The sequence below is a fragment of the Bos indicus x Bos taurus genome, unplaced genomic scaffold, assembly GCF_003369695.1.
Source record: "Bos indicus x Bos taurus breed Angus x Brahman F1 hybrid unplaced genomic scaffold, Bos_hybrid_MaternalHap_v2.0 tig00000868_arrow_arrow_obj, whole genome shotgun sequence".
In the NCBI taxonomy this organism is placed as follows: Eukaryota; Metazoa; Chordata; class Mammalia; order Artiodactyla; family Bovidae; genus Bos; species Bos indicus x Bos taurus.
In genome coordinates this window covers 1,092-27,639 of record NW_020867310.1, presented here as the reverse complement: position 1 = coordinate 27,639, position 26,548 = coordinate 1,092, and the positions used below count along the sequence as shown (strand labels likewise).

Below are 26,548 nucleotides of genomic sequence, written 5' to 3'. Positions count from 1 at the left end.
AAAGATATTCTTTTCAACAAATGGTTCGGGGACAATTGGCTATCCATATGCAAAAGGTAATTAAAAAATTTATATCATGTGTAAAAATTAATTCAAAATCAATTACAGATTAAATGTGAAATTGAAAACTATAAAACCTGAAAAAAACCCACAGGAAAAAAATCTTTGTGACTTTGATTCAGGCAAAATTTCTTAGATATGATACCAAAAACACAATTCATAAAAGAAAAATGTTCTAAATTGTAATTCATTGAAGTAAAAAAATCTTGGCACTTCCAAAGATATCATTTAAAAGAAGAAAATACACGCCGCAGCCTGGGAGAAAATATTGCAAATCATATATCTTATTAAGGGCCTGTATCTGAAATAGATAAAAAATGCTTATAACTCAATAAGGCAAGTGACCCAGTTAAAAATTGGCAACAGGTTTGAATAGATACTTCACCAAAGAAGATATTTGTGTGGCTAAAAATAATATTAAAAGATGATCAACATCACTAGTCATTAGGGAAATGCAAATCAATATCACAGGAGATACCACTATACATTTATTAGAATAAAGATCATCTGAAAGTCTAATGATGCCAAGTGTTGGTACAGATGAGGAGAAATAAGAACCCTCATACATTGCTGCTGGGAATGTAAAATGTGGAACAGTCACTTCAGAAAACAATTTGTTAGTTCCTTATAATGCTAAACGTAACTCCAGTACTCTTGCCTGGAAAATCCCATGGATGGAGGAGCCTGGTGGGCTGAGCGACTTCACTTTCACTTTTCACTTTCATGCATTGGAGAAGGAAATGGCAACCCACTCTAGTGTTCTTGCTTGGAGAATCCCAAGGATGGGGGAGCCTGGTGGGCTGCTGTCTATGGGGTCGCACAGAGTCGGACACGACTGAAGCCACTTAGCAGCAGCAGCAGCAGAAAAATGACAGCATATCCCCATTAAGAGCTTAGGTAAATATTCACAACAACATTATCCATAATAGCAAAAATCTGAAAATAAGTGAAATGTTCATCACCTGGTAAATGGATAAAGAAGGTCTAGTGTATATAATTGGAGAAGGCAATGGCACCCCACTCCAGTACTCTTGCCTGGAGAATCCCATGGATGGAGGAGCCTGGTAGGCTGCAGTCCATGGAGTCACAAAGAGTCGGACATGACTGAGTAACTTCACTTTCACTTTTCATTTTCATGCATTGGAGAAGGAAATGGCAACCCACTCCAGTGTTCTTGCCTGGAGAATCCCATGGATGGAGGAGCCTGGTGGGCTACACAGTCCATGGGGTCGCAAAGAGTCAGACACCACTAAGATGGAAAACAAATCATTGGTGGCCAAGAGATGGAAATTGGATTGTGACTGACTGCTCATGGACAGAGGAAAACTTTTGGGGAGTGATGGAAATATTGGGGTGAGAGAGTCTATTCCTAGGTAAGTTGATAAGAAGTCCAGGGTCCCCAAGGAGGAGAAAGGGGTCCGGAGCCCTAGAGAAAGAGAAAGGGGTCTGGGGCATCAAGGGGAAAAGGACAAACATTTTTTTTTTTCTACATTGCTTTGTCTTAGTCAATATAACAGTGTTATCTTGCTTGAAGACATGTTTCTCCTTAACAAGAACCTTCTGACTAATCTTGTTATCTTGAGGTACACTGTGGGAGTGCGTCTGGTAAGACCTTTCTATTGTTAGGTGTATGTTGTGGGAGTGGGTCTGGTAAAAGTATATAGGGCCTCGCTAAGACTAGTGAGTGGGGGCACTCTGTCCCCCTTCTGATGTCTATGTCAGAAGCTTTCTTTGTCCCCTTTTATATTTTAATAAAACTCTGCTACATAAAAGCTCCTGAGTGATCAAGTCTGGTCCCTGGTCTGGAAGCTACACCTTCTTCGGAGATCACGAATCTGACATTGTTCACCATAAGCTATCAGGGGCAGATCAGGTGACAGTTTCATAACTTTTAAATTTACTAAAAACCACTGAATTACCTGGAGGAGGAAATGGCAACCCACTCTGGTATTCTTGCCTGGAGAATCCCATGGACAAAGGAGCCTGCTAGGCTATCGTCTACGGGATTGCAAAGACTTGGATACTACTGAGCAACTGTCATGCTCAAAATTCTCCAAGTCAGGTTTCAATAGTATGTGAACCGTGAACTTCCAGATGTTTGTTCAAGCTGGATTTAGAAAAGGCAGAGGAACCAGAGATTAAATATCCAACATCCATTGGATCATCTAAAAAGCAAGAGAATTCCAGAAAAAACGTCTACTTCTGCTTTATTGACTATTCCAGAGCCTTTGACTGTGTGGATCACAGCAAACTGTGGAAAATTCTTCAAGAGATGGGAATACCAGACCACCTGACCTGCCTCCTGAGAAATCTGTATGCAGGTCAAGAAGCAACAGTTAGAACTGGACATGGAACAACAGACTGGTTCCAAATCGGGAAAGGAGTACGTCAAGGCTGTATATTGTCACCCTGCTTATTTAACTTCTATGCAGAGTACATCATGAGAAATGCTGGGCTGGCTGAAGCACAAGCTGGAATCAAGATTTCTGGGAGAAATATCAATAACCTCAGATATGCAGGTGACACCACCCTTATGGCAGAAAGCAAAGAATAACTAATGAGCCTCTTGATGAAAATGAAAGAGGAGAATGAAAAGTTGGCTTAAACCTTAACATTCAGAAAATGAAGATCATGGCATCCGGTCCCATCACTTCATGGCAAATAGATGGGGAAATAATGGAAACAGTGACATTTATTTCCTTGGGCTCCAAAATCACCGCAGATGGTAATTGCAGCCATGAAGTTAAAAGATGCTTGCTCCTTGGAAGAAAAGTTATGATGAACCGAGACAGCATATTAAAAAGCAGAAACATTACTTGGCCAACAAAGATCCGTCTAGTCAAAGCTATGGTTTTTCCAGTAGTCATGTATGGATGTGAGAGTTGGACCATAAAGTTGAGCACTGAAGAACTGATGCTTTTGAACTGTGGTGTTGGAAAAGACTCCTGAGAGTCCCTTGTACTGCAAGGAGATCCAACCAGTCCATCCTAAAGGAAATCAGTCCTGAATATTCATTGGAAGGACTGATGCTGAAGCTGAAACTCCAATACATTGGCCATGTGATGTGAAGAACTGTCTCATTGGAAAAGACCCCGATGCTGGGAAAGATTGAGGGCAGGAGGAGAAGGGGATGACAGAGGATGAGGTGGTTGGATGGCATCACCGACCAATAGACATGAGATCGAGGAGGCTCCAGGAGTTGGCGATGGACAGGGAAGCCTGGTGTGCTGCAGTCCATGGGGTCACAAAGAGCTGGACACAACTGAGCAACTGAACTGAACTGAGCAACTGAGCATGCACACACACACACACACACATGAATAACCATGTATTAATGGTGAGGTTTATGGTATGCAGATCATACTTCAGTAAAACTATTTAAAAAATTAAATCTTCCAATTTTAAAATGTTTTTGGGAATTCCTTGGTGGTCCAGTAATTAAGACTCTGCGGTTTCACTGCTACTGCTGCTACTGCTGCTAAGTCACTTCAGTCGTGTCCGACTCTGTGCCACCCCATAGACGGCAGCCCACCAGGCTACCCCATCCCTGGGATTCTCCAGCAAGAACACTGGAGTGGGTTGCCATTTCCTTCTCCAGTGCATGAAAGTGAAAAGTGAAAGGGAAGTCGCTCGGTTGTGTCTGACTCTTAGCGACCCCATGGACTGCAGCCTACCAGGCGCCTCCGTCCATGGGATTTTCCAGGCAAGAGTACTGAAGTGGGGTGCCATTGCCTTCTCCATCACTGCTAATGGCCTGGGTTCAATTCCTGGTTGGGGAACTAATATTCCACAAGATACAGCCCCCACACAAAAAACCAAAAACAATGTTCTGAAAAAAAAAAATGCCCCAAGTTTAAGCACTTGGGCTGCCTACTTGCTACATTATTGCTAAGCTGCATGAATAGAAATTTGAATAAAATGAAATCCTTGTCCTCCAGGAGTTTAAGAGCCAAAGGGAGAAAATGGAACAGTTAACAGTTATGAAACCTATAATAAATATTTATGTGCAAGGAGGTATGGGTTCAGAGAAGGCCTGGCTCTGACTGGGCAGGATTGGGGGTGCCACAGATGAGCCTGGACACTTGAGGTTTTGAAGGTAAGTAGGAAGATTCAGGAGATTGCCAGGTATAGGGAGTGGAGAAAAGGGGTGGCTGACATTTCCAGGTAGAGGGAACAGAATGGGCAAAGGCTTGGAGGTATGAGAAAGAAATTCCCTTTTGAAAACTGGGAAGGTTGCAGATACAGTTTACTTGGAGATAAAGAGCAGGAAAGGAAGGCAGGGGCCAGATCATGAAGTGTTTGGCAGGCAGTGTTAAAAGTCTTTGGACAAAAGATTAAGCATTAAGAATTTATTTGTTGGAGGAATATGGGCATCCTTCCTGTGGCCTGAATTAAACTGTATCTTGGCAACATCATATTGCACTAATTAAAAAAAAAAATCCACTAATATACTACTTACCATGTGCCAGCACTATTTTAATACTTCCCTGGTGGCTCAGACAGTAAAAGAATCTGCCTGCAATGCAGGAGACCTGGGTTTGATCCCTAGGTTGGGAAGATCCTCCAGTATTCTTGCCTGGAGAATTCCACGGAGAGAGGAGCCTGGCGGGCTACAGTCCATGGTATCTCAAAGAGTTGGACATGACTGGACAACTAACATAAACCCCCTTAATCCCATCTATAGTGGTTCTCAGACTCTCACCTGTGTCAGATTCACTTGGAAGTCTTCTTAAAACAGAGAAACCACCAAGTTTCTAATTTAGGAGGTCTGGAGTAGAGCTGGAGAATTTGCATTTCAGTCTAGTTACCAGGAGAAGCTGCTGCTGCTGGTCCAGGAGGCACACTTGGAGAACAGCTGCCTTACACATACCTTATAAGAAAGGTATCATTATCATCACCATCTTTCCCATTTTACAGAGGAAACAGATGGAAAGTTAAGCGGTCTGCCCACAAGGGCATATAACTCTTAGTGGTGGGGCAGGTGGTCAATGCCACGCAGTGTCTGCCGTGTTTCCCGGTTCACAGGTTGCAAAGAAGCAGAATTAAGGGCTGGCATTTTCTGTCCTTCCTTGCAACTGTCAAGAATATATTACACATGCACACACACACACACGCACGCACACATATGCACAGGCCTTAACAAACATCTGAGCTAAAAGAATTAGGGATGCTAACGGATGCCAAGTGGGTAGTGAGGGAAACTCTTTGAGAAACTCTTCAGGCCATTCCAGTGAAGTATTATTTTGGTCCTACTGGAATGAAGCCAGGATTCAGACATGCCCAAGTATCAATGTACAAAATGACTAATTAAATACGCAAAAGGAAATCATAAAATTAAATGTCACAACTCAAACTGAACCATACGTGAATCCTCAGTCTCTGTTTTCAATATATTTGAAATGCTTTTATATTATGAAAATTAACAATATCTAGAGATGATATAACCTTGTTATACATGCTGCTTTGGGGGGTAGTCCCAAGATGAAAATGGCAGTTCTTTTCATGAATCGGCTTGCTTTTCACATCTTAACCTAATTTGTAGCATCTCCCTGGTTGCCTTCCAATAAACAGCAACTTCCCTAAATCAGTGGCATTATGTTATTTCGGAGATCTGAATCACAGAGAGTGTAATCCAAGCCCGCGTGCTCCATCTTGTCATTTGTGTGGAGTGCTGTATATCTAATTAAAGCTTCTTACAGGTCCATAAAAAGACCTAACATTAAAAAAGCAGTCTGGGTTAGAGAAAGCCCCAGGGCAGACTGAAGAAGGGGGTTCTCATTAACAATGAACACATTTGCTTAAATTCAAAGTTAAGTAATCATATATTAATTTATACTTGAATATTTAAAAATATTGCCTAAGCATAATCAGATCATGTTTCCACATTGATGGTGTGGCACTGAAAATGGGTCATGTTCTTGCCAGCAGCACTCCAGCTTCCCAAGAAACACTGGAGATGAATAAATGATTCACCACGTGGCCAGGACTGCAGCCCTTTCTCTGGAAGAGAATTCAAGCCCACTTTATTTAAACCAAGGTATTATTCTGTTCCTTTTTTATTTATTGTTTTTCTATTCTTGTGTCTCATTTTCTGTATAGAATTTATTCAAAACCTGAGTTACATATTTTCCAAGGGCTTATCTATTAAGACATTGTTTTGTGATGACTGTTCTATTTCAGGGCTACAGACCTGGTGGTGGAGGTCTTCAACCACTGGAATTCCCTTGGGAGACCATTAGAATGGTATTTTTTTACCCTTTACTTGGCTATGGGGTTCCCTGAATAGTGATACCTCCCTAAGGAGAAAAGTGCAAGGCCTCGCCACTGTTTTCCAGCAACAAAGGAATGAATTCCATAAGCTCCTGCTGAACATACTGCTAGAGTTAGAATGTGTGTCAAAGTGAGATGATTCTTTGAAGGTCTTTGTAAGCCAGTGTTATCCCAGAGTTGGGGCCTCGACTCAGCCCTGAGGGGCAGAGGCCCATAGCCCAAGGCTTTCCCAGCCAGTGACATCACCCCATGCCAGAGTGTTAGGGTAACTTGGAGCCCTCCTTTAACCCCCCCCCGCCCCCACTTAAAAAAAAAAAAAGCCTTTATTAGATACTTTTTATATAGCAAGACTGTTCTAATTATTTTATTTTTGCTTTTTTTAAAAAAAATTGGGAGTATAATTGGTTTACAGTGTTTTCTGCTAAAAAGCAAAGTGAATCAGCTATATTTATACATATATTCCCTCTTTTTGGATTTCCTTCACATTTATGTCATCACAGAGCAGAGTCCATTCCCCTCTGTGCAACCCCATGGACTGTAGCCCTCTGTCCATGGGATTCTCCAGGCAAGGGTACTGGAGTGGGTGGCCATTCCCTTCTCCCTTCCTGACCCAGGGATCGAACCTGCGTCTCTTCCTGGACTGCGTCTCCTGCATTGGCAGGCGGGTTCTTTAGCACTAGTGCCACCTGGGAAGCCCCCTTAACTTCCGTTATTACCCTGAGTGTTTGTACCTCCCAACAATCCACTCTTGCTTTCCAGTCATCTTCAGACATGCAAAGTAGATGCCCAGGAGACAGTCTGAAAAAACAGGCTTCTGACGTTTGCAGGTCAGCAAAGACAATTGCTCAAGCCATCTAGATTTCTTTTTTCCCTCCAGTCGATCTAATCACATTTGGAACATCTAAGCAGCGCACCCCCTCCCCCGCCCTCCACGCCGCAGTTTGTGCCCTTTTTTGCCTGGGGTCCTCTCTTGGGGGAGGGGTGCAGGGCTGGGAGAATCCGAAATGGAAAAGCAGGTTGGAGAATCTGACATCTGGCGTGTCACTTATTTCCAGAAAGCAAGGGAAGCTGATCTCCATGGCGCGCCAGGCTTCCAAGGATGGGAGATGGGAGCGCCTGCCCCTCTCTCTCACCCTCCCAAACTCTCCACTCTGGCCATCGCTAAGCTCCATTTGGGAGCCTCCTGCCTAGTGACCATGGCGCTGAGCCATCCGGGGCATAGTTAATGCCTGGCATGTTCTGAGTCCCTGACTTCACATGTCTTAATACTTCTCACGACCTTTCGCCTTTTCACGCTTTTCCTGTGGAGGCAGCCTGGCCAGGCAAGGGTCTCCTGCTGACCTTTAAAGCCAGCGCTGGGTTCAGATGCTGGGCTTTTCTCTTTTTTAAAAATAGCACAAAATCAACACAATTCCTTCTAATTGGGTTCCCAGAGAGAAGAAACTGTAGAGAAAAAAATATGTACTTATATTTGTGAACGTGTATTTTTTTCCCGCTGTTTGTTTAAACCTGGGCCGGGGATGGGGGTGAGCCTTTAGAAGGGTGAAGTGCCTGGTGCCGTCAGACCCCCGCCCCAAGACGCAGAGTCCCGTGAGGACCCGGTCCCTTCCCTCCGATTTCCGCCACGGCTCGGCTACTTTTCTGGGCCATTGTCCCGTGTCCCTAGTGCTTCCTCCTTCATCAGCTTGCTCTTGCTTGGGCGCCTCGCCCGCTTCCTACCGCCAGCCGCAGCCCAGACTCGCTGGGGTCGAGGCGCTGCCAGGTTGCCCTGCAGCAGCTCGCGCGCCGAAGCCCGCAGGTGCGCCCCGCCCCGCCCTCGCCGCGGCCCCGCCCCGGCGCCTGCGTCACAATGACGCGCGTCCCGCGCAGGCGCATCTCGGTCCCCCACCCCCTCCCTGCGGCCGGCTGCCCGCTTGGTATTATGATTAGTGCTGGGTGCGGGGATTCGGCGGCCGGGAGGGAGTTGTCGGCGCCGCGGCCGCTGCGGACGGAAGCCCGCCTGCTTGCTGAGGTAGGGGCGAGCACGCAGTGCACCCGGGAGCGGCGGCCGTGGGCGGGGGACGGGCTGGCCTCCGCCGCCGAGTGGCCTCAGCGGTTGCCGGGCTGGGCGCCGGGGTCGGGGCGCCCGCCGCAGGCGGAAAGTAAGTTGCGCGCTCCGCGCTCCCCGCGTCGCGGGCCGGGGAGGACGCGGGCCCCGGGCTGCGGCGGCCCGGACTCCGCGCGGCGGCGGTGCGGCCTGATGGCCTGGAGGCAGGCAGCGGGCGGCGGCGGGGCCCGCACGGGAGCGGGCATTGCGGCGGCCGGCCACGGGCTCCCGAGGCCCTGCCCTTGCGGCCGCGGCGGGATTGCGGCACCTCGGGAGGTGCCCGCATCCCCGTGCCCCGCCCCGGAGCTGGCCGAGTGCGGCGCCCGCGGATCCCCGCGCCCAGGTTCTCTCGTACGGTGTTTTCTTCACTAAAGGTGTTTTCCTTTTTCAAAGGAATCTGGAGATCTGGCGCAGCAAGGGGATTTCTTGCTAAAACTGCAGCCGTACAATAGAATGGGGATATTGTTGTCTGTAGAGAAGGGCATCGGGGTAAGGAAGGAGGAGCAGTGCCGTTCCCGAGGGACAGCTAGAATTTTTCAGATTGGAAAACCTCCGTTCTTTTCCGTAGTCATCGCCTGTTGATTCCTTTCTGGACCGTTTTACAAAACCCTTCCTTCCGTTTGCTTGGACTTGGGATCCAGGAAAGTGACAGCCTTTTATCCTGAGTAGGGTTCCTGGAGCTGTGCTGTTCTTAACACTTGGGTCAGGTAAAATTCGGTAGCTGTATAGTGAGTTCGGTTCAAGTCCAGTATTTGGAGGGGTGAGGGGGGATTTAGCAGTAGGGTTCTTCAGCTTCTGGACGTCTAAGGGTATAGGATTTTTCACACTATCTAGTTACTTTCCCCTGTTCCATTTAATTGAGTACATTTTCACAATCTTAGGAGCAGGTGGTAAAGCTGACTTAATGCGTTTCACGTTTTATGGTGAAAGGTGAAGCGTGGCTAGCAGGTAATGGAACTGCAAATGTTCCGCGTCTTGATCAGATTCCACCTGATTCCTATCAAACACCAGCTGCCTCAGTTTGGGTTCCTTGTATGGGGTTGAGGCGCTAGTCCCAAATCAGTCTAATTTATCAGAATGTGTATCAGTGTACTTTAAAGCCTGAGGTTGTCAAGGCTTATGTAATCAGTTTGTTAATTTATAATCTTGTTACATTGCTCTCCAGATTTATAAAATCATTCCCTTAAGGAAATCTGTCCTCAACGTCTGCTTAAATATTTTTCTTGGAATTGGATTCCTGAAGAGGAATGTACTGTACTAGTGGTGATTAAAGCAAACTAATTAGACAAGTTTCTTTAAAAAAAAAAAAAAAAATCACGTTCTTTTATTCGACCAATTGTCTCTAGTAGGAAAACAGATGACATTCCCATTCTACAGAACTAAAAATGAGAGAAATGACATTCCCAAGGTCACTTATTGAGTCAAGTCACTTACTGAAGCAGTATGGTAATTGAAAGTCAGGTGCATTGAGTTAACTTTTCTTATTTCTCCATCTTTAAGGTTTTCCTGGCAGGGAACTTTGCCACCTTTCTATTTTTTTTTAAATTTGCAGTTTTTTTTTTTTAATCGTTTTCTTTAGTATAGAAAAGTTACTTTCACTGTATTTTTTTTTTTTTTTCCTCTGCTCTTCTGAGTAAGTTTTTCTGTATTATTGCAGTAAGATCCGTTGTAGAAAATATACAAGGACTGAGAAGTTACATAATTTTTATTTTTCTAGAACAGAAGTATACATTGGGCTGTTAAGGTTCAAATATAATCCCATAATCCTAAAATGAAGGCTTTTGAATGTCCGTATTAAAATCGAAGGGCTTTCAGATATTTCTACTGGTTGCAGGAAATATTGTGTGTCCTAACTTTACTATGGGTGTTTCATACAGAAAGTGAAACTAAATAGAAGGAAAAAAAACTATTTGGGGAGCTATTGAGCAGCCCAGGTTCTAAGCATTGGTATAAATAAGGCTTGGTTGCTTCTCTGAAGCAGGTTTTCTGAGGTTAAGAATTCATTACACTGCCCAGGAAAAAGGTACACTTTCCACATGGTCAGAATTTTAGGAATTAAAAACATAGATGAGGAACTCTAAAGAATTGATTTTACTGCGTGCCAGCTGTTGGCTTAACCACCGAAATTTAGAGTTTATAGCCAAGATGCTGTTATAAGAAAACTAATTATTCAGAATATAGATACTTCCCTGTGTGTGTGTGTGTGTGTATGCAAGACTATTCTTAGAGCAATTTAGGTGGAAGAATCGAGTGGTTTGTAGCAGTTTTGAAGGTAAACTAAACTTCTGATCATTTATTCATGGAGCCTTTGTCTACTTTGGGGGCCCTGGGTTAGAGGGTGGCAACAGAAAAGTGAATAAAAATGAGATCCTGTCTTTCAGGCTCTTGTGAATTACATTTACATGGAGGTAAACAATGACAGTAGGGTCAAATGCTGTGATGAGGCAGAGGCAAAACCCCTGGGCAGGGAGTCACCCCTGGGCAATTGGACTGGGGAATGCCTCACAGAGAAGGCGATGGTTGAACCAGTCTTGGACAGGTAGAGTTCCTAGGCAGAGAAAAGGGGAAAGGGCTCCAAGGGTTTAGGGAGGTTGAAAAGACAAGGTCAGATGGTGGAGGAAGGATTTAGATCCAAGTGGGTGAAAGGAAGCCTAGGAGGTAGAGACAGTGCAGCTGTTTTTGTTTTTTTTTAAGGCTGTAGAAAGGAAGGGGGCAAAGAAGGGCAGTAGGTTTGGGTTTGAAGGGGAGGATATGTTTGGGTATTTTGTTTTAGTTTGGGAAGGGCCAGTATAAAACCTCTCATTTAATGACCTCATGAGTGAGTGCTGAAAATGTGTTGTCTGGTCCGGATAATCTGGAGCTGCATTATTCTCACTGCAGACCATTTCCTCATCTTGTTCTCCTGTATATCTGCTTTGGGTTGAGGCCTTCCATCCCGTGGGAAACCATTTCTTGCTGGTGGAAGGGGAGGAACCTGACTAAAGAGGATTCCTGCTCTACCTTCCCTGAATGTTTATTTCTCTGCTGTTACTTCCAGAGCCTTCTGAGATTCTCCTTTGGCACTTCCAGCGTTTGGCCTCCGCTCAGGTAGGCTCTTTCCTGACCATGCAGGCCTCTCTCCCTCTCCTTACTGGTTGTGTCCTCTTACCCACACTGCTGCCCCATGACTACAGCAGTTGCTTCAGAGTTGGAGGGCGCTGGCTGCCCATGTACCATGTTGCTTTCTGTTCTGGAGTGTCTCCAGGCTCAAAGCAAGATTAGTGGGAAGGGTGTCTGTCTGGATGTCCAAACACGCAATCCCTTAACTACACGTGGGCCTGAAATGTGATGGAAGTTACGAAATCACAGAAATGTAGGTTACAGGACATGTAACTGGTCAAACATAGCATAACTGGCCTCAGTTTCTCAGTTGTTGTCACGCGGTTACCTGTCTCAAACCTAGAAGACTGTCAGCTCCTTGGAGGCAGAGATGCCTCTTCTTTGATTGCTGTATCCCCAGACAGTGTTAGGCCTCATACGTAGTCAGTGTGCCCAAGAAATGTCCTGGTGAAGAAATGTGAAAAACCTGAACTGTAGTTTGCTGCCCATTAATGGATACCATATCCATTGTATCCAAATGGGTGGGATAGAAATTGCTTCCCATTCATAGAATCCCAGAGCTAGAGGCAGATCTTCCACTCTAGAATAGAAAGCGGTAGATGCTCAGGGAATGTTTGTTGCCATCCTGTATTCCCGGTGTGAGTCAATGCCCCACCTGCTAGCACTCTCCACTAGAGTCATTCCAGATTCCCGTCTTTGCTTTGCCCCCTGTGCATTGAGTTTCTGGATTCTGCCTCCTAAGCGCGTCTCCTCCATTCCATCCTCCTCACCACTGCCCAGATTCAGGCTGCCCTGACTTTTAAGTCTTTAATCATTTTTCTGGAGGCATTTTTCACTAGTCTCCTCACCTGTGTTCAGGCTCTAGTCTTGCCCTTCCAATCTGATCTTCACTTTGCTACCAGAGTGGTTTGTTCAGCTGTCATCTCTGATTGCCATTCCCGTGCTCAGGATTCTTCTTTGGCTTCTTAGTGCCAGCTTTCATTTGTTCACTTAATAAAGTGTATCTATATATTTCAGGCAGATGCTATACTCTGATGTTCCCTCCCCTTCTATGTACAGGCTTATCTCTTAGGTCATTATATTATTTTCATATTGCATAGGTAGGGGAAATGTTTAAATAGTATATCTAAGTGGGTTTAGTATTTAGACACGTTGGTTCTTTTGTATTAAGGAGAGTACACTTTAGGTAATGTAGGTTTCACTCAGTATAATGTATGTAGGTAAAGTTCATTTTAGATCTAGGACACTATACTAACAAATATTCATTGGATAGATTATGAAGCTTAGAGTGTGCCATATTTATGGGTCTCTTAAATAGTCCAAAATTATGAAGCTTAGAGTGTGCCATATTTATGGGTCTCTTAAATAGTCCAAATATTGCACAATAATTTTTTTTAATAGTGGACGAAAGTTAAGCAATTGAATTTAAGAGTTCTGCTTTGTGTTCTATCTCATTTTCTGCAGGTTAAACAATTCTCTTTATTGGTATAAAGTATTACGAGTACTACGGAAGACATGTAGAATGACAATACTCAATCTAGTGTTTCAAGGCATGATCTGATCCTTTGTTCTCCTCCTTTATGAGTATTTGCTAATCCTCTTATGAAGGAAAATGCTTTGTTAGAAACAAATGGAGAGAATGTAATTTGCAAAGTACATTAAAATTGCAGTTTGGGTAAGGATAAATTTTTTAAAGCAGAAAATAGAGCCTTCTTAAATTGTACTTAAATGATTTGCTTGGTGTTGACTGTTCTGTGCCATCGGGGAGAAATCTTGCCATAACAAAATAGTATACAAACTGTAAAGATGGAAGTTTTTCCCGAGGTGCCATTGCATTTTTAGATGACCAATAATTCTCAGTCTGTCTTTTGAATGGTTATTTGCCTGTTGTTTCCTTTCTCAAAGTGTAGTTTCTAAACATTTCAAAAAGTTTTTAGCGGAACTGTTTGTTAATAATGTTTATTAGGTGAGTCCTTGGTGTCGCTCTTGTTAGTTGATGGCTGGATCAGGTAACTCGGCATGGCGCGTCAGAATTGGAGGAAAAGCAGAATTGTCAGAATAGATTTATTTTAGTGCTGCTGTTTTCCTGGGAATTAGAAAGGCCCAGATCAAAGTGGGGAGGCATTGTATTATTGCAGGAAAAAATACAGGGCTCAGGAGTCAGCTCAGGCAGCCCTTACCTGGACGTAGGACTGTGGCATAGAAGACTTGATCCTGTTTGGCCTTCCTTTCTGTTCCATAGATTGGGTGTGATACTTCCATCACATTCCTGATGGTAAGGAATAAACTATAGAACAGATGTAAAGAATTCAGTGCATACATAGATTCCCAGTAGTTAAATTGTTTATTCTTTTTTTTTAATTGTTTACTTTTTGAAACCTGCATTAAAACAAAAGTAAACTTCTCAGATGGGCAGTTGTGGCAGTGAAAGATATTGTTAAAACTTGAAATGAGACAATGAAAAGAAATGTCAACTGTGGTTTTGCTATAAGACTCATTTCTATATAAACCTGTAAACCTGTTTAGTTATAAGTTAGTAGGTTTTTAGGAAAGTAGTATGGGTAATGAGAGAATCCAGTAAGTCAAAACAAAAATCGATATTTTATGGAATCTTAAGGTGAACAGTGAACTTTTATAATTGGTCTAAATTTTCTAATGACCTTATTCTTCTGTTGCTTTCATGTTAAAAACCTAGAATTTTCCTTCCTTTTGAGGCCTCACATCAGCTCTGTGATGTGAAGCTCCTTCTGTGCATTTTTAATTCTTTGATGACACTTGAATTAATCTAAAGTACAGTTGGAAGGGACTGTGGTGAATTTAGTCTAGCAAGTTTTCCATTGATGTTGAGAGACTGAGAGTTCATCACAGTTCCCTAAATGGTGAAGCGCTAGGTAGCTTTCAGGATCAGCCTTCCTAACCCTGTTATATTTATAATCTCACTTCTGCCCGCTGGCCTGACTTCACCCACCCCACCACGTGTACTCTGCTGTCCATTTCTCGTGTTTCCAGAAAGGGTGTCCCACTGCTCCTTGTGAGGGCTAAGGCCTGATCTTTGGGCTGCCCCATCCTTGGGTGTCCTGCCTTTAGTATCCTTTGCTCTTCCTTTGACATAACTTGCCCAAGTTTTCTAAGTCACTAAGTCATGTCCAACTCTTTGCAACCCCATGGACTGCAGCACGCCAGGCTTCCCTGGCCATCACTGCCTCCCTCAGTTTGCTCAGACTCATGTCTATTGAGATGGTGATGCCATCCAACCATCTCGTATAATTGTCTTTTTATGTGTAGATAACTTATTTGTAAGATTCTCAAGGATTAGGGGACTGTATTGTCCCCCGCAATTTATCCCGCACAATTAGGGCTGAAATATTTGCTAATAAAAAATTAGACTCAGTGTTCCTTCCTTAGCCTGAAGGAGTTGCATACTTTGTCCCTCAAAGGAGGCAGAATATTTCATTGAGTATGTCTGTTTATTAAGATTATATAAATATATATATTTCAGGGAAGTTGGTTTATTCATTGGTGTCAGTTGAAAAGTAAATTGAATGAATAATTATGTACAGAAATTCAAAATTTTAGTAACCTCTGCCTTTCCTAGGTTATAAAGGCAGCACATATTCACTGCTAAAAATTTGAAAAGAACAGAAAAGTATAAAGAGAAAAAAAAGCTGTAATTTTAACATTTTTTTAAAAGTATATATGCAGACAGATTATATGTTTTAAAAAAATCTGGGATCCCGTGCCATGAAATTGAGTGTGTGAATTTTACTTAACATTTTATTGTGACAATTTCCCATGAGATTGAATAGATTCAAAATATACCAGCAGAGTGTTGTGTTAGGTGTACCATTTTCTTACTGTAGACCTTTTGGTTATTTCTGATCTTTTTTTTTTTTTTCAAATATAAATGTCCCTGAACGTTGTGACTAGGTATTTGTCTGTTTCTTTAAGACATAAATCTATTAGTAAGATTATTAAATCAAGGATATTAATTATTTTAAGGCTTTTAATACAGGTATTGCCAAATTGCTTTTCAGAAAAGTAATCTGTGGTGCCAGCAGTATGAGAAAATTCCCAAATGCTTCTGCCTTTTAAGTCAAAATCAGTGAAATATTAGGTGCCGATATTTTTGTTCATGGATTAGTTTTTTTTTTTCTTTTCTGACATTCTTTTTTGAGCACTTTTTCATGACCATCTTTGTCACATCAGCAGCAGGGGGTATAAAAAAGATGATACGGAGTTAAAATGAATTTTGACAGTATTAATAAAAGCTCTGGAAGAGAGATTTAGATTAAATTTTTTAAATGCTCCGTAGATTCCACCTTACATTCTGTTTTCCTGGCAAAGGAGCAATTGTGGGTTAGCTTTATTTATTTTGGAATAATTTCTGGATGCTAACTTGTGCTTAAATCATTATTTATTATGTGGGCACTTTATACCAGAGCTGTCACCATACTAATTTTTAAAGACTCATTTACCCTCAGGTAGAAATGGTGACATGCCTAGCATTTTTCATCACTTTAACGAGAGGCAGTTCTGTTGAAGAATTTGAACTTATTAGCTGTGCTGCCGGTCAAGGTTTTGTGGCTTGGATGTTAACCCCTTTCTCTCTACAAACGCTAAGTGCTACTTTCCATCAGTTAATAGATTGTCTGACTCCTCCTTTCATTCAAATCCCTGGAATATAGCTTGCTCTATTTAGGGAAAATAAAGATTTCTTAAACCAGCACTTTAAGGGATAGATCTGCGTTGGCAACCCAGTCGCTGACTTGAGAGACTAGAGCAGACTTTTCAGCCTGGCGTTCCTGGTTACCTCCAGTGGCCCTGAGTCCATTAAAATTGACTGCCAGGAAGAAAACTTTGAGGACATACTTTAGTAAACAGTTACTTTACCTTCCCTTGGCAAATGCTTTATTAGACATTTGGAGGTACGTTTTTGCCAATCGGGCCATTTCTCATAATAAATGATTGAAAGCTTCTAATTTGCAGTTTCTGTCTTGATTCCATCCAGTGGCTACAGGCTGATTGTGATACCCACATAGTAATAGTCACCCAGTCCAGTGAAGAACTCTAGATTCTTCCATAACTTGGGACCTGTTGACTTGTTTGTGATGGTTGCTTCTTCTTTTTTCTTTTTTTGGCCATGCTGTGAGACATGTGGGTTCTTAGTTCCCAGAGCAGAGATTGAACCCAGGCCCCCTGCATCGGAAGTGCCAGATCCTAACCGCTGGATGACCCTGGTTGCTTCATCCTTGCCTTATAGCCTATGTTAATTATGCCCAGGAAGAGTACCAGTCCAAAATTGCGGAGTACTGTCTACTTTGGATGAAAAGAACAGCAACGGTGACTGCCACTGGGATTTCGTTTCTGTTTGACTTGGAGGTGACTGATATTCCTGGAGGACTGAGTCTACTGCCTTCTTTTCGACCTATACTGTTTCTGTTCGAGGTGTCTTTGAAATGTTAGCAGTGAGATCAGGGCAGCAATTTTCGTGAAACGTGCGTTAGTTCCTCTACTTGAGTTGACTTTTCTCTAAACGTAGGTTTAGTCTGACATTTCTCATGAGTAAGAGTTACAGTTTTCATATTTTTGCTGTTTGTGAAAGATACCAGATAATTTCCATGTATAAGAAACTTAAATACAGTTTTAGCATGGTTGTATAAAAACTCATCTCTTAGATGTCTATATTGGAGGGCGAGCACTGGCACAGATCATTTTTTGAGGCATGTAAATTGTTTGGAAGGTTTTTCTGTGTTTGAATAGTAGTGGTCTGGTTTAACAGGGGAAATTTATAATATCCCAAAGTGTAGAGAGGCTATGGAGTACCCTAATTTTTGCATATGGCCTTTTTTGTGTGACCTGCTTTCTCATGCGATGGCTTGCTTGGTAATGATGACCCACACGGAACCACCTTTGTTGAGCGTGCTGTGTGAGTTGGAGACACACTCCAGTGGTAAAGATGTCAGTGAAAAGCTAGAAGTGAGTTTTGACAAGAATAACAGGGTGCATTCCAAATTGACAGTAGGTTTAACAGAGGCTGGTTTTACAACTGTTTTCAGCAGCTTGCAAAATGTGTGTAGGGCCACCCACACTTCCTTCCTCTTCTCCAGCCACACCCGCACACTTCAGTTGCTTCTGCTCTCTTCAGTAAACTGGGAGAGCATCAGTGTATTCTTGCAACACATACCAGTACTTGTTTCTCAAACATGAATTTCCATGTTATAAACACCCTCGACTGGATGGTCTGTTTCATTTAGGTCCAGCCGCATCATATCTGTGTATGAGCAAATGCTATCATAAGTAAGAAGACCACTTTAGAATGGCCTGATTTAGGGCTCTTGCTGTTTTAAAAGATGTCATAATAGTAAATGTAGTGATTAAAAATGGCGATTTAGAAGAACATAGTGCATGGAAAATGTTCATCCTGTAGTAGAGGAAAAAAGTAGTCCTGTGACTTCGTATACAATAAACTTTGTATAGAAGCCCAGGTGTAAAGAACTTAAGCCTGAAGAGAGGCTGTCCTTGATGAGATTATAGATGTTTTTTGTTTGTTTTTCATCTATGGTGCTTTTCTGTATTTTCCAGATTTTCTAAAGTGAACTTGTTTTGTGGAAATACTTAGAAAATGGTTGCCTCTTCCCCTCATCCCCAGTGTGTATATGTGTGTGTGTGTGAGTGTTACCCCATTTTGTGTCTGGCATGTATTATACATAGAAAATAATTGGGAAGGCTGTGTCCAAAATGTTAACAGAGATTATCACAGAGGGTAGAATAATGGATGATTTAAAAAAAAAATTTCCCCCCCTTTTTTTGGCCAGTATATATGTTCTGATTGTATTGTTTCTTACACTGCATAGATGTTTCTTTCATAATTGAAACAAAAATACTGAAAGGAAAGTAATTGGTCAGTTGAAAAAAGAAGAATATAAAGAAGAATATAAAGAAGATATAAAGTTATGTATAGAATGATCACACCTAGGGTTTGGGGGAGGACGGATACATGTATGAGTATGGCTGAGTCCCTTCACTGGTCACCTGAAACTGTCATAATATTGTTAATTGTCTGTATTCCCAATACAGAAGAAGAAGTTTAAAGAAAAAAGCAAATAGTTAGATTTTGTGGGGTGCTTTATTGAAAAATCATCAGACTTTGATACCCAACTAGAGATTAATTTCTTTACCAATCTATAGTATCCATTTGCAGTTTAACACACTTTAGGAAACCAAGCAGTCCACGACTCTGTGCGACCCCACGGACTGCAGCCTGCCAGGCTCCTCTGTTCATGGGATTCTCCAGGCAAGAATACTGGAGTGAGTGGGTTACCATTTCCTTCTCCGGGGGATCTTCCCAACCCAGGGATGGAACCTGGGTCTCCTGCACTGCAGGCAGATTCTTTACCTTCTGAGTCATAGGGAATTTTGTGAAAACAGAAGAGAGACGATAGCTCAGTAAATTCAGTCTCTTGAGGTAGAGGGGAAGACTGAAGGAATTTCTACCTGGGTGGAGGAGATTACTATCATCATGACCGTGGTAGTGGTGGTAGCTAGTATTTACTGACTGCTCCCTCTGTGCCAGGCTTTATTTTAAACACTACCTTTATTAACTGATTTAATTCACCGCGACCTATGCCATGCTCCTGCTACTGATGTTTTCTAATGAGGAGACTGACCATACAGAGACGTCAGGTTTTTCTCAGGTCCAAGTGGCTAGTGGCTGGTAAGCTGGCATTCAGATCCAGTCATTAGCCTTAACAGAACCAGTCCTCAACCAAGCTGGACCATCACACTGCCTTGCCAGACTGTGGATGAAACTGTCTGTTGGAGAGAGAAGCAGGCGTGGGTAATGGGAGGAGCTATTGTATCTCACTTGGAGCTGAAGGAGCAGGTTGGCATCCCAGAGTTCACCTTTCTCTAGATGTGGGCCTGTGCCATTGACTTTGCTTGGCCCTGTCTGTGTGAGCAACTGTCTGCATTGCTCTTCATCCCCTCATTCCCAGCAGTAAACTTGTTTTCACAGCCATCTTTCCTTCTTCCTCCTTTCACCTTTCCTACTTCCCCCAACCTCTTCACGTGCTCTTTTCCCAGAGCTCATACGAGCTTGAGCTTAATGATTACCTGGACTCATCTGTAGTATGTTGTATAAAGTGCCTTGGCCTAGTTTGAATGTTTAGAACTTGAAATTGTTAATACGATGTTCCAGTGTTGAGGAAAGGCCTGCAAGGCTGCCTTAGTTCCCTCCCTGTGCCCCGAGCTTAGGTATCAGTGATCCCCTCACATGCTCTTTGTTCCTGGAGTTTCTGTTTTACTGTCAGGTGGAAAGCCTCTAGTGCGGAGCTGTTGTGTGTGTCCCCCAGCGCTACTGTTGACTTTTGCTGGCCTTCTGGAGGACGGAGGGCTGGAGAGGTTGCCCTCCTCGGCTATTGGAGTGGGTATTTCATGAGCCAGAGAGGCTCCTGCAGGCATGTTGGGCTTTGAAGCCTGGCTGAGCAGCTTGGAGTCGCAGGCTGCTGCTTGTGGGGCAGGCGGAGCCTCCTGGTGCCTACCTTGCAGGTTCCTGGTGAGGATTCATCGCGTTGCGGATTCGTGCTCATTTCCCAGGAGGCATTTCAAAAACAGTGACTTTACTCTTCATTATTATAATTCCCTCCTCCTTCAAGTGGAATAATCCTTTTACTCTGTCTGCCTGAACCAATCTCCGTGTATCTGTTCACTGTGAAATCAGTTCAGTTCAGTAGCTCAGTTGTGTCTGATTCTTTGCGATCCCATGGACTGCAGCACGCCAGGTCTCCCTGTCCATCACCAGCTGTCAGAGTTTATTCAGACTCATGTCCATTGAGTCGGTGATGCCATCCAACCACCTCATCCTCTGTTGTCCCCTCTCCTCCCACCTTCAGTCTTTCCCAGCATCAGGGTCTTTTCACTGTGAAATACCTGTTGCCTAAAGATTCCTTGAACGGGCTGTAGTTGACAGAGGGGAGAAAAATAATGGAAGACTGGGTCACTGAAAACAAATTCTCCATTTTTATTTGTCTGTCAAGTTAAAACAAATAGAACTAAACTAGTATCTTTCTGTTTTCTTTTAGGAAAAAGAAGCGATTAACAAAACACAGTGATAACAAGGATTACTCCACATGCAATTTGCAGGGTATGTCTTGGAGTTGGTACACAGTCGCCTTTACTTTACATAAGCCACATCTTAACATTCTACATTGGTGTTCAGAATGATTTTCAGGCATTGCAAGATCCTCAGATATCAAAATGATTTAATTATTTCCTGTGTTAAGTTGCTCAGTTGTGTCTGACTCTTTGGGACCACATGGACTGGAGCCCACCAGGCTCCACTGTCCATGGGGATTCTCCAGGCAAGAATACTGGAGTTGGTTGCCATTTGCTCCTCCAGGGGATCTTCCCGACCCAGGGATTGAACCTGGGTCTCCTGTGTTGCAGATAGTTTCTTTACCGTCTGAGCCACCGGGGAAGCCTAATGGTTTCCTATACTAACTCAAAATACACTTGATAATATGATTAAACTATTTTAAAAAGTGTTGAATAACAAGGATATTTTTCCTTTCACATTTCAGTTATTTGTAACTTCCTGTTTTTTTGGTTTATAATTGTAGTTTGATAGACACTGAAAGTTACTCAGTCGTGTCCGACTCTGTGTGACCCCATGGATAGTCCATGGAATTCTCCAGGCCAGAATACTAGAGTGGGTAGCCTTTCCCTTCTCCAGGGGATCTTCCTAACCCTGCAGGAGACCTGGGTTCGATCCCTGGGTTGGGAAGATCCCTTGGAGAAGGGATAGGCTATGCAATCCAGTATTCTGGCCTAGAGAATTCCACGGACTGTATAGTTCCTGGGGTCGCAAAGAGTCTGACATGACTGAGCCACTTTCATTTCACTTCACTTTCAGACAATGAAAGAGGGATGTGTATCCAGAAAAGTACCCAAAGAGTGAATTCTTTGATAGTGAAAGCAATTAGTCATTTTACTATAGGTAGCTTGTCATTAAGAAGATACCCTATGAGATTTTTCCCCATGAACTTACTAGTAGATTAAAAATTATTTCACTGTGCCCTTTTGCTAACCCACTTTTGGAAAGAGAAATGACAGTGTGAATGGTGATTATCTGTGGGTGTCTGAGACCCTAAAAAAAAATCCTGCCCATATCTGTATATTCCTTTGTAATACATAAATCTTTAAAAATAATTAAAATGTAAACCAACTGAAATGTGTTTATAAAGCCTTGATTTCTGTGCCACTTTCCAGGAATATATCTAAAGTGATAGATGAAAAAGTAAATATTATATAACTTGGGGGCAGCCTGAAGAAGTTTTTTTTGAAAGCTAAAGTTGCATATGTAAGCTTGTGCAATGGAAACATAAACTCAGGTAGAATTTTAAGAGTTATTACTGCCCTTATAATTAATCAAAGCTAAAGATTTAAAGATAGTTTTCTGCCCCCTGGAGTTAGCTTAGAATTTTTGTTTTTGAAAATTAAATATGCTTAAATCAACTTTATTTTGGGGAACTACTATCCAAATAAAGAAAGATCTTTCCTCTTGGATTTTCCTGTTATCAATAAAATGAGCAGCTCAGATGACAAGGATAATACACAGTACAGAAGAAATTTGCTTTTTCTCTAAAGAGAAAGCCACATAAGCCGTATCTTAACAGTGCAGGTTTCTCATTTTTAAAAGTCTCAATAGAAATAGGATTTTGTTTCTGAAATTAATTTGCAGAAACAGTGTAGAACAGTGGTTAAAAGCACAGACTTTGGTGACTCTCAGCTCTTTAACACACTGGCCTTAGAGCCTAGGCCAAGTTACTCACTGGTTTTCTGCCTCAAAATGAGACTAATAATCCTATCTCTGGGGGCAGTTTTCAATTAAACAAAGCACTCAGAATTACTCTGAGGGTAATTTACAATTACAGAGAAGTTTGAGGTGGCCCCAGATATGTGATTCAGATCATTTTAGCCTGCATGGGAGAATGACTGTGAGAATATTTTTTTAACTTTCACGATATTATTACCCTAAATATAATATTGTTTAGAATGGTTATATGTTTATAAGAGGTCTGTGCTTTGAAATAAGAATTCAATTTGAACCTTCAGCACTTACCTGAAACACAATGCTTTCTTGGCTATAAAATGGGAATAATACTGACCTCTTAGGGTTGTTCAGATCCAATGACACAATCTAATCTGATTCAGTTTTTGCAGACATATATAGTGGGTTTTCAGTAAATGTTAACTGTTAGCTTTTCTTCTGTTCTTTTAAGCAAAAATGAGATTTAAAGGTATTTAATGCTAGTGCTTAAAAAAAAAACAACTTTTATGTACATACAGTTTAGATTTTGGGATATTATCACCTAAGTAGGGTAACTGCTCTAAGTACTGTTAATAAAAAGTTACTGAAAATGTGAAACTGCATATGGGAGCATCAGAAAGGCTTCACTGCATGGATTAATGTGCACTAATAGGAAAGATCTAGTCTTAGGAGACGGCTGTATTTTTCATGGGATTTGGTTATTCTATTTAATTTGGTAAAAAAAAATAATAGTGTGAGTTTAGTCTCTGAGATTTAAAATGATGTCTTAATTTGTATAATAAACATTTAAAAATTTTTCTAAGTCAGGGTCATTTATAAGAACCTATTTCTGTATTTTAAGGTTTATACTATAAAGGTTAAGAATTTTAAACTCGCATATAAATGAGGTTTTTAAAGCCAAATAATCTTTAACATGCAAATAGTTTAAATGCATGCTTGTGTGTTCTTGAAATGTATGCACATCGTGGTAGGTTTTGTTTGGGAGTTGGAAAACCATAATAGAAACAAGCATAACGGATAAGCACAAAGAATAAGTACCCATCAGTTAGCAAATATTAAAACACCTAATGTGTACCAGATACTGTTCTAGGTACTAGTGATGCAAGAGCAAACAATTTACTTGTAAATATTTTGAAAAAAGTTGCATTTCAAATTTGAAACAATTTGATTACTTGTTCTATATAAAACACTGTTCTTGGCGTTAGCAGAGGGTAGAAATAAAACATGGAACCATAGAGTCCTCAAGAACCTTGAGGTCTCAGGTTGAAGATGGTGTGTACTGTAGCCTATAAGATTAAGACTACCTGGGTTGGAGGTGTCTCAGGTGCTTTGGAGATACAGGGGAGGGAGGTAGATGAAAATACCCCAGAAACCAAACTATACTCTTCTGGGAGAGTCAGAAGTCTTTACTGAAGGGATTTTATATTAAATAGTGCTGATTTTGGAATAGCAGGAAGAAGTTTGTTGGTTTCTGTCCAAGTGTATATTTGTTGTGTTTTCCCTTTCTAGTCAGTCCCAGACTTCTTTTTTAAGATGCTAATTGAAATTACTTTTGGAAAATATTCTTCTTTAAGTGCTTTTTTAAAGCATATCAAACTTGCCAGTTTTCTTATGACATCACTGAAAAATTGTTTAAACAGATTAACTTTGTATCAGTTTGCAAAATACAATGGCATTTAAATGATCAAGTTTATAATGTAAACCCTAAATCTGTAAATAGGTAATTATAAATGCCCCTGACTGATTTTATGTCTCAATATATTTATTTCAAATTGAAGCTATAAAAGGATAAGTCACAGAAAACTTAATTTTATTTCTCTTACTTTGTAGATGTCCATGACGATATTGAAAATGAATTCCTTATTTTCACCAGATATATGAGAAGATCCATTTTAAACAGTCTAAATATTTTTTCTCACGTCGGACCAGCATGGCAGGATTCAAGCGAGGGTATGATGGGAAGATTGCTGGATTATATGATCTGGATAAAACCTTGGGTCGAGGTCATTTTGCAGTGGTTAAACTTGCCAGCATGTCTTTACAGGTGAAAAAGTGGCAGTAAAAGTTATTGACAAGACAAAATTGGACACACTAGCCACTGGCCATCTTTTCCAAGAGGTGAGATGCATGAAGCTCGTGCAGCACCCCAACATCGTGCGCCTTTACGAAGTGATCGACACCCAGACCAAACTTTATCTTATCCTGGAACTCGGGGATGGAGGAGACATGTTCGATTACATAATGAAGCATGAGGAGGGACTCAATGAAGACTTGGCCCAAGAAGTACTTTGCTCAGATAGTTCACGCCATATCTTATTGCCATAAACTCCATGTGGTTCACAGAGACTTAAAACCTGAGAATGTGGTCTTCTTTGAAAAGCAAGGTCTTGTAAAGCTGACAGACTTTGGTTTCAGCAACAAATTTCAACCAGGGAAGAAGCTCACTACGAGCTGTGGCTCTCTTGCATATTCTGCCCAGAAATTCTGCTTGGTGACGAGTACGATGCACCCGCAGTAGGTAGGTACCTTTCAGTATTTGCTGTCTTAAATTCTACTGGCTGAAGTGTAGTTGGTCAAATCAGTTGTTGTTATGTGAAAATAATTTCTAAGAGAATTTCTGTTAAATGGATCTTAGTAAACAGATTGGGTTTCATGACTGCTGTGTTTCACTAAAGCTGTCTGAGTTTATTTTACCTTATAGCTAGCTAATGTCTAAAGTATATTGTTAGCACAAAAGAAAAAGAGTGAGTTACCTTTAATGTAACCTCTCATCAGCCTGTTTTGTTTTTTTTTTAGGGTCTAGGTGCTTTTCCTATCTTTTAGATACTTCTAGTTATTTCCTTCCTGTGAATACATTTAAACAGTCACAAGACCCGTATTAGAAAGGCACTGGGAATATGACAGTGTATAGCGTGAAGAATTCTGGCATTGGGATCATTTATTGTGACCTTGAGCAGTGAACTTGACCTCTCTGCTTCATTCATCATCCAAAGAATAGATCAGATACGGGTATGAGTGTTACCTGTTTACTTTTCACAGTGACCCCTGTGGTGGTTACTATCTTCCTGTATAGGATAGAAAGTTGATAACAGAGTGCCTGCTGTGTGGTGAATTCCAAAAGAGTGGCAGCTCTTGGCATTCCACCCGCCTGCTCCCTTCACTCCAACACTTCCTCACGCTCTTACTCGCCATGAGTTACTCCGTTGTGGACAGAGTGTTTATTGCTTTTCAGCTTGTGTCAATTTTGTCCCCTTGGAATCAGATTTGTTGTGAAGGTCATTTAGGAATTTATTTTCAGTTTTAAGGATTGTTAATCTGAAGGTGTGGTCAGCTTTTAAATTTTATGTTTAATCTTAGAAAATAATCCTAATATTACATGCATATGATATCAAACTTCATAGATAATGAGCCTTTCATTTGCATTCTGATTATTTAAAATGCAGGTATAGAAGATTAAAGGTACACATGAAGCGTGCTGATCTTACGCTGAATACTCTGTGCACCAAGGCACTGTTTTTCATGTTAGACTATGTGTTCTGGAAAAGAAAGGGTTAATAAGTGGTTTCTACCCACTACAGATAACCAGGCTTCACTGAAGGCTTTCATTAGAATATTTGAGGCAGACAGTTTTTGATTAGTGGAGACTAATATGCAGATGAGGAAACATCAGTGTGTCAACGTGAAAAGGATATTCAGCCTCACTAATAATCAGGGAAAGGCAAATTAAAACTACAGTAAGACACTGTTTCTACTTTTCGTATTGAGCAAAGCTAAAGGCAGACAAAACCAAATGTGGGTAAGACTATAGAACATGAAGAACTCTTGCACTTCGTAGATGACAGTTTGTCGGTAACTAGTAGAGTTAAGTAGACATCCTGAGACCCAGTGGTTCTGCTTCCTGTGTATGCACCGTAGAGAAGCTCTCATATATGCTGGAGATTTTCAAAGAGTGGTTTTAGCAGTATTGACTGTTCATCAGCAGGAGAATAAATTGTTCATTATTCATATGGTGAAACTACAGCTTAGTGAAAATTAATGAATTATGTCAGCATGGCTGGAGTTTCACAAACTTGTTTAAGTGAGAAAATGAGTAAAGAGGACATACAGTATTAGAACATTTATACAAAAGTTTAAAACATACAAAGCAGTATGAAACATTGTTTAGGGCTGCAGTACATGCAGTGAAGTATGATGAACATGAGAGA

The 26,548-nt window shown here is 41.6% G+C and overlaps 1 protein-coding gene across 1 annotated transcript; it reads left to right on the top strand.

Annotated features, from left to right (window-relative positions):
- Positions 1-7,996: 7,996 nt before the first annotated feature.
- On the top strand, positions 7,997-24,626 carry LOC113888673 (the record flags this gene model as incomplete). Its single annotated transcript, XM_027535707.1, has 5 exons — positions 7,997-8,341; positions 11,454-11,503; positions 20,596-20,657; positions 24,174-24,293; positions 24,388-24,626. Coding segments are annotated over 5 exons (816 nt in total), but the record flags the coding sequence as incomplete, so codon positions are not given.
- Positions 24,627-26,548: the final 1,922 nt, after the last annotated feature.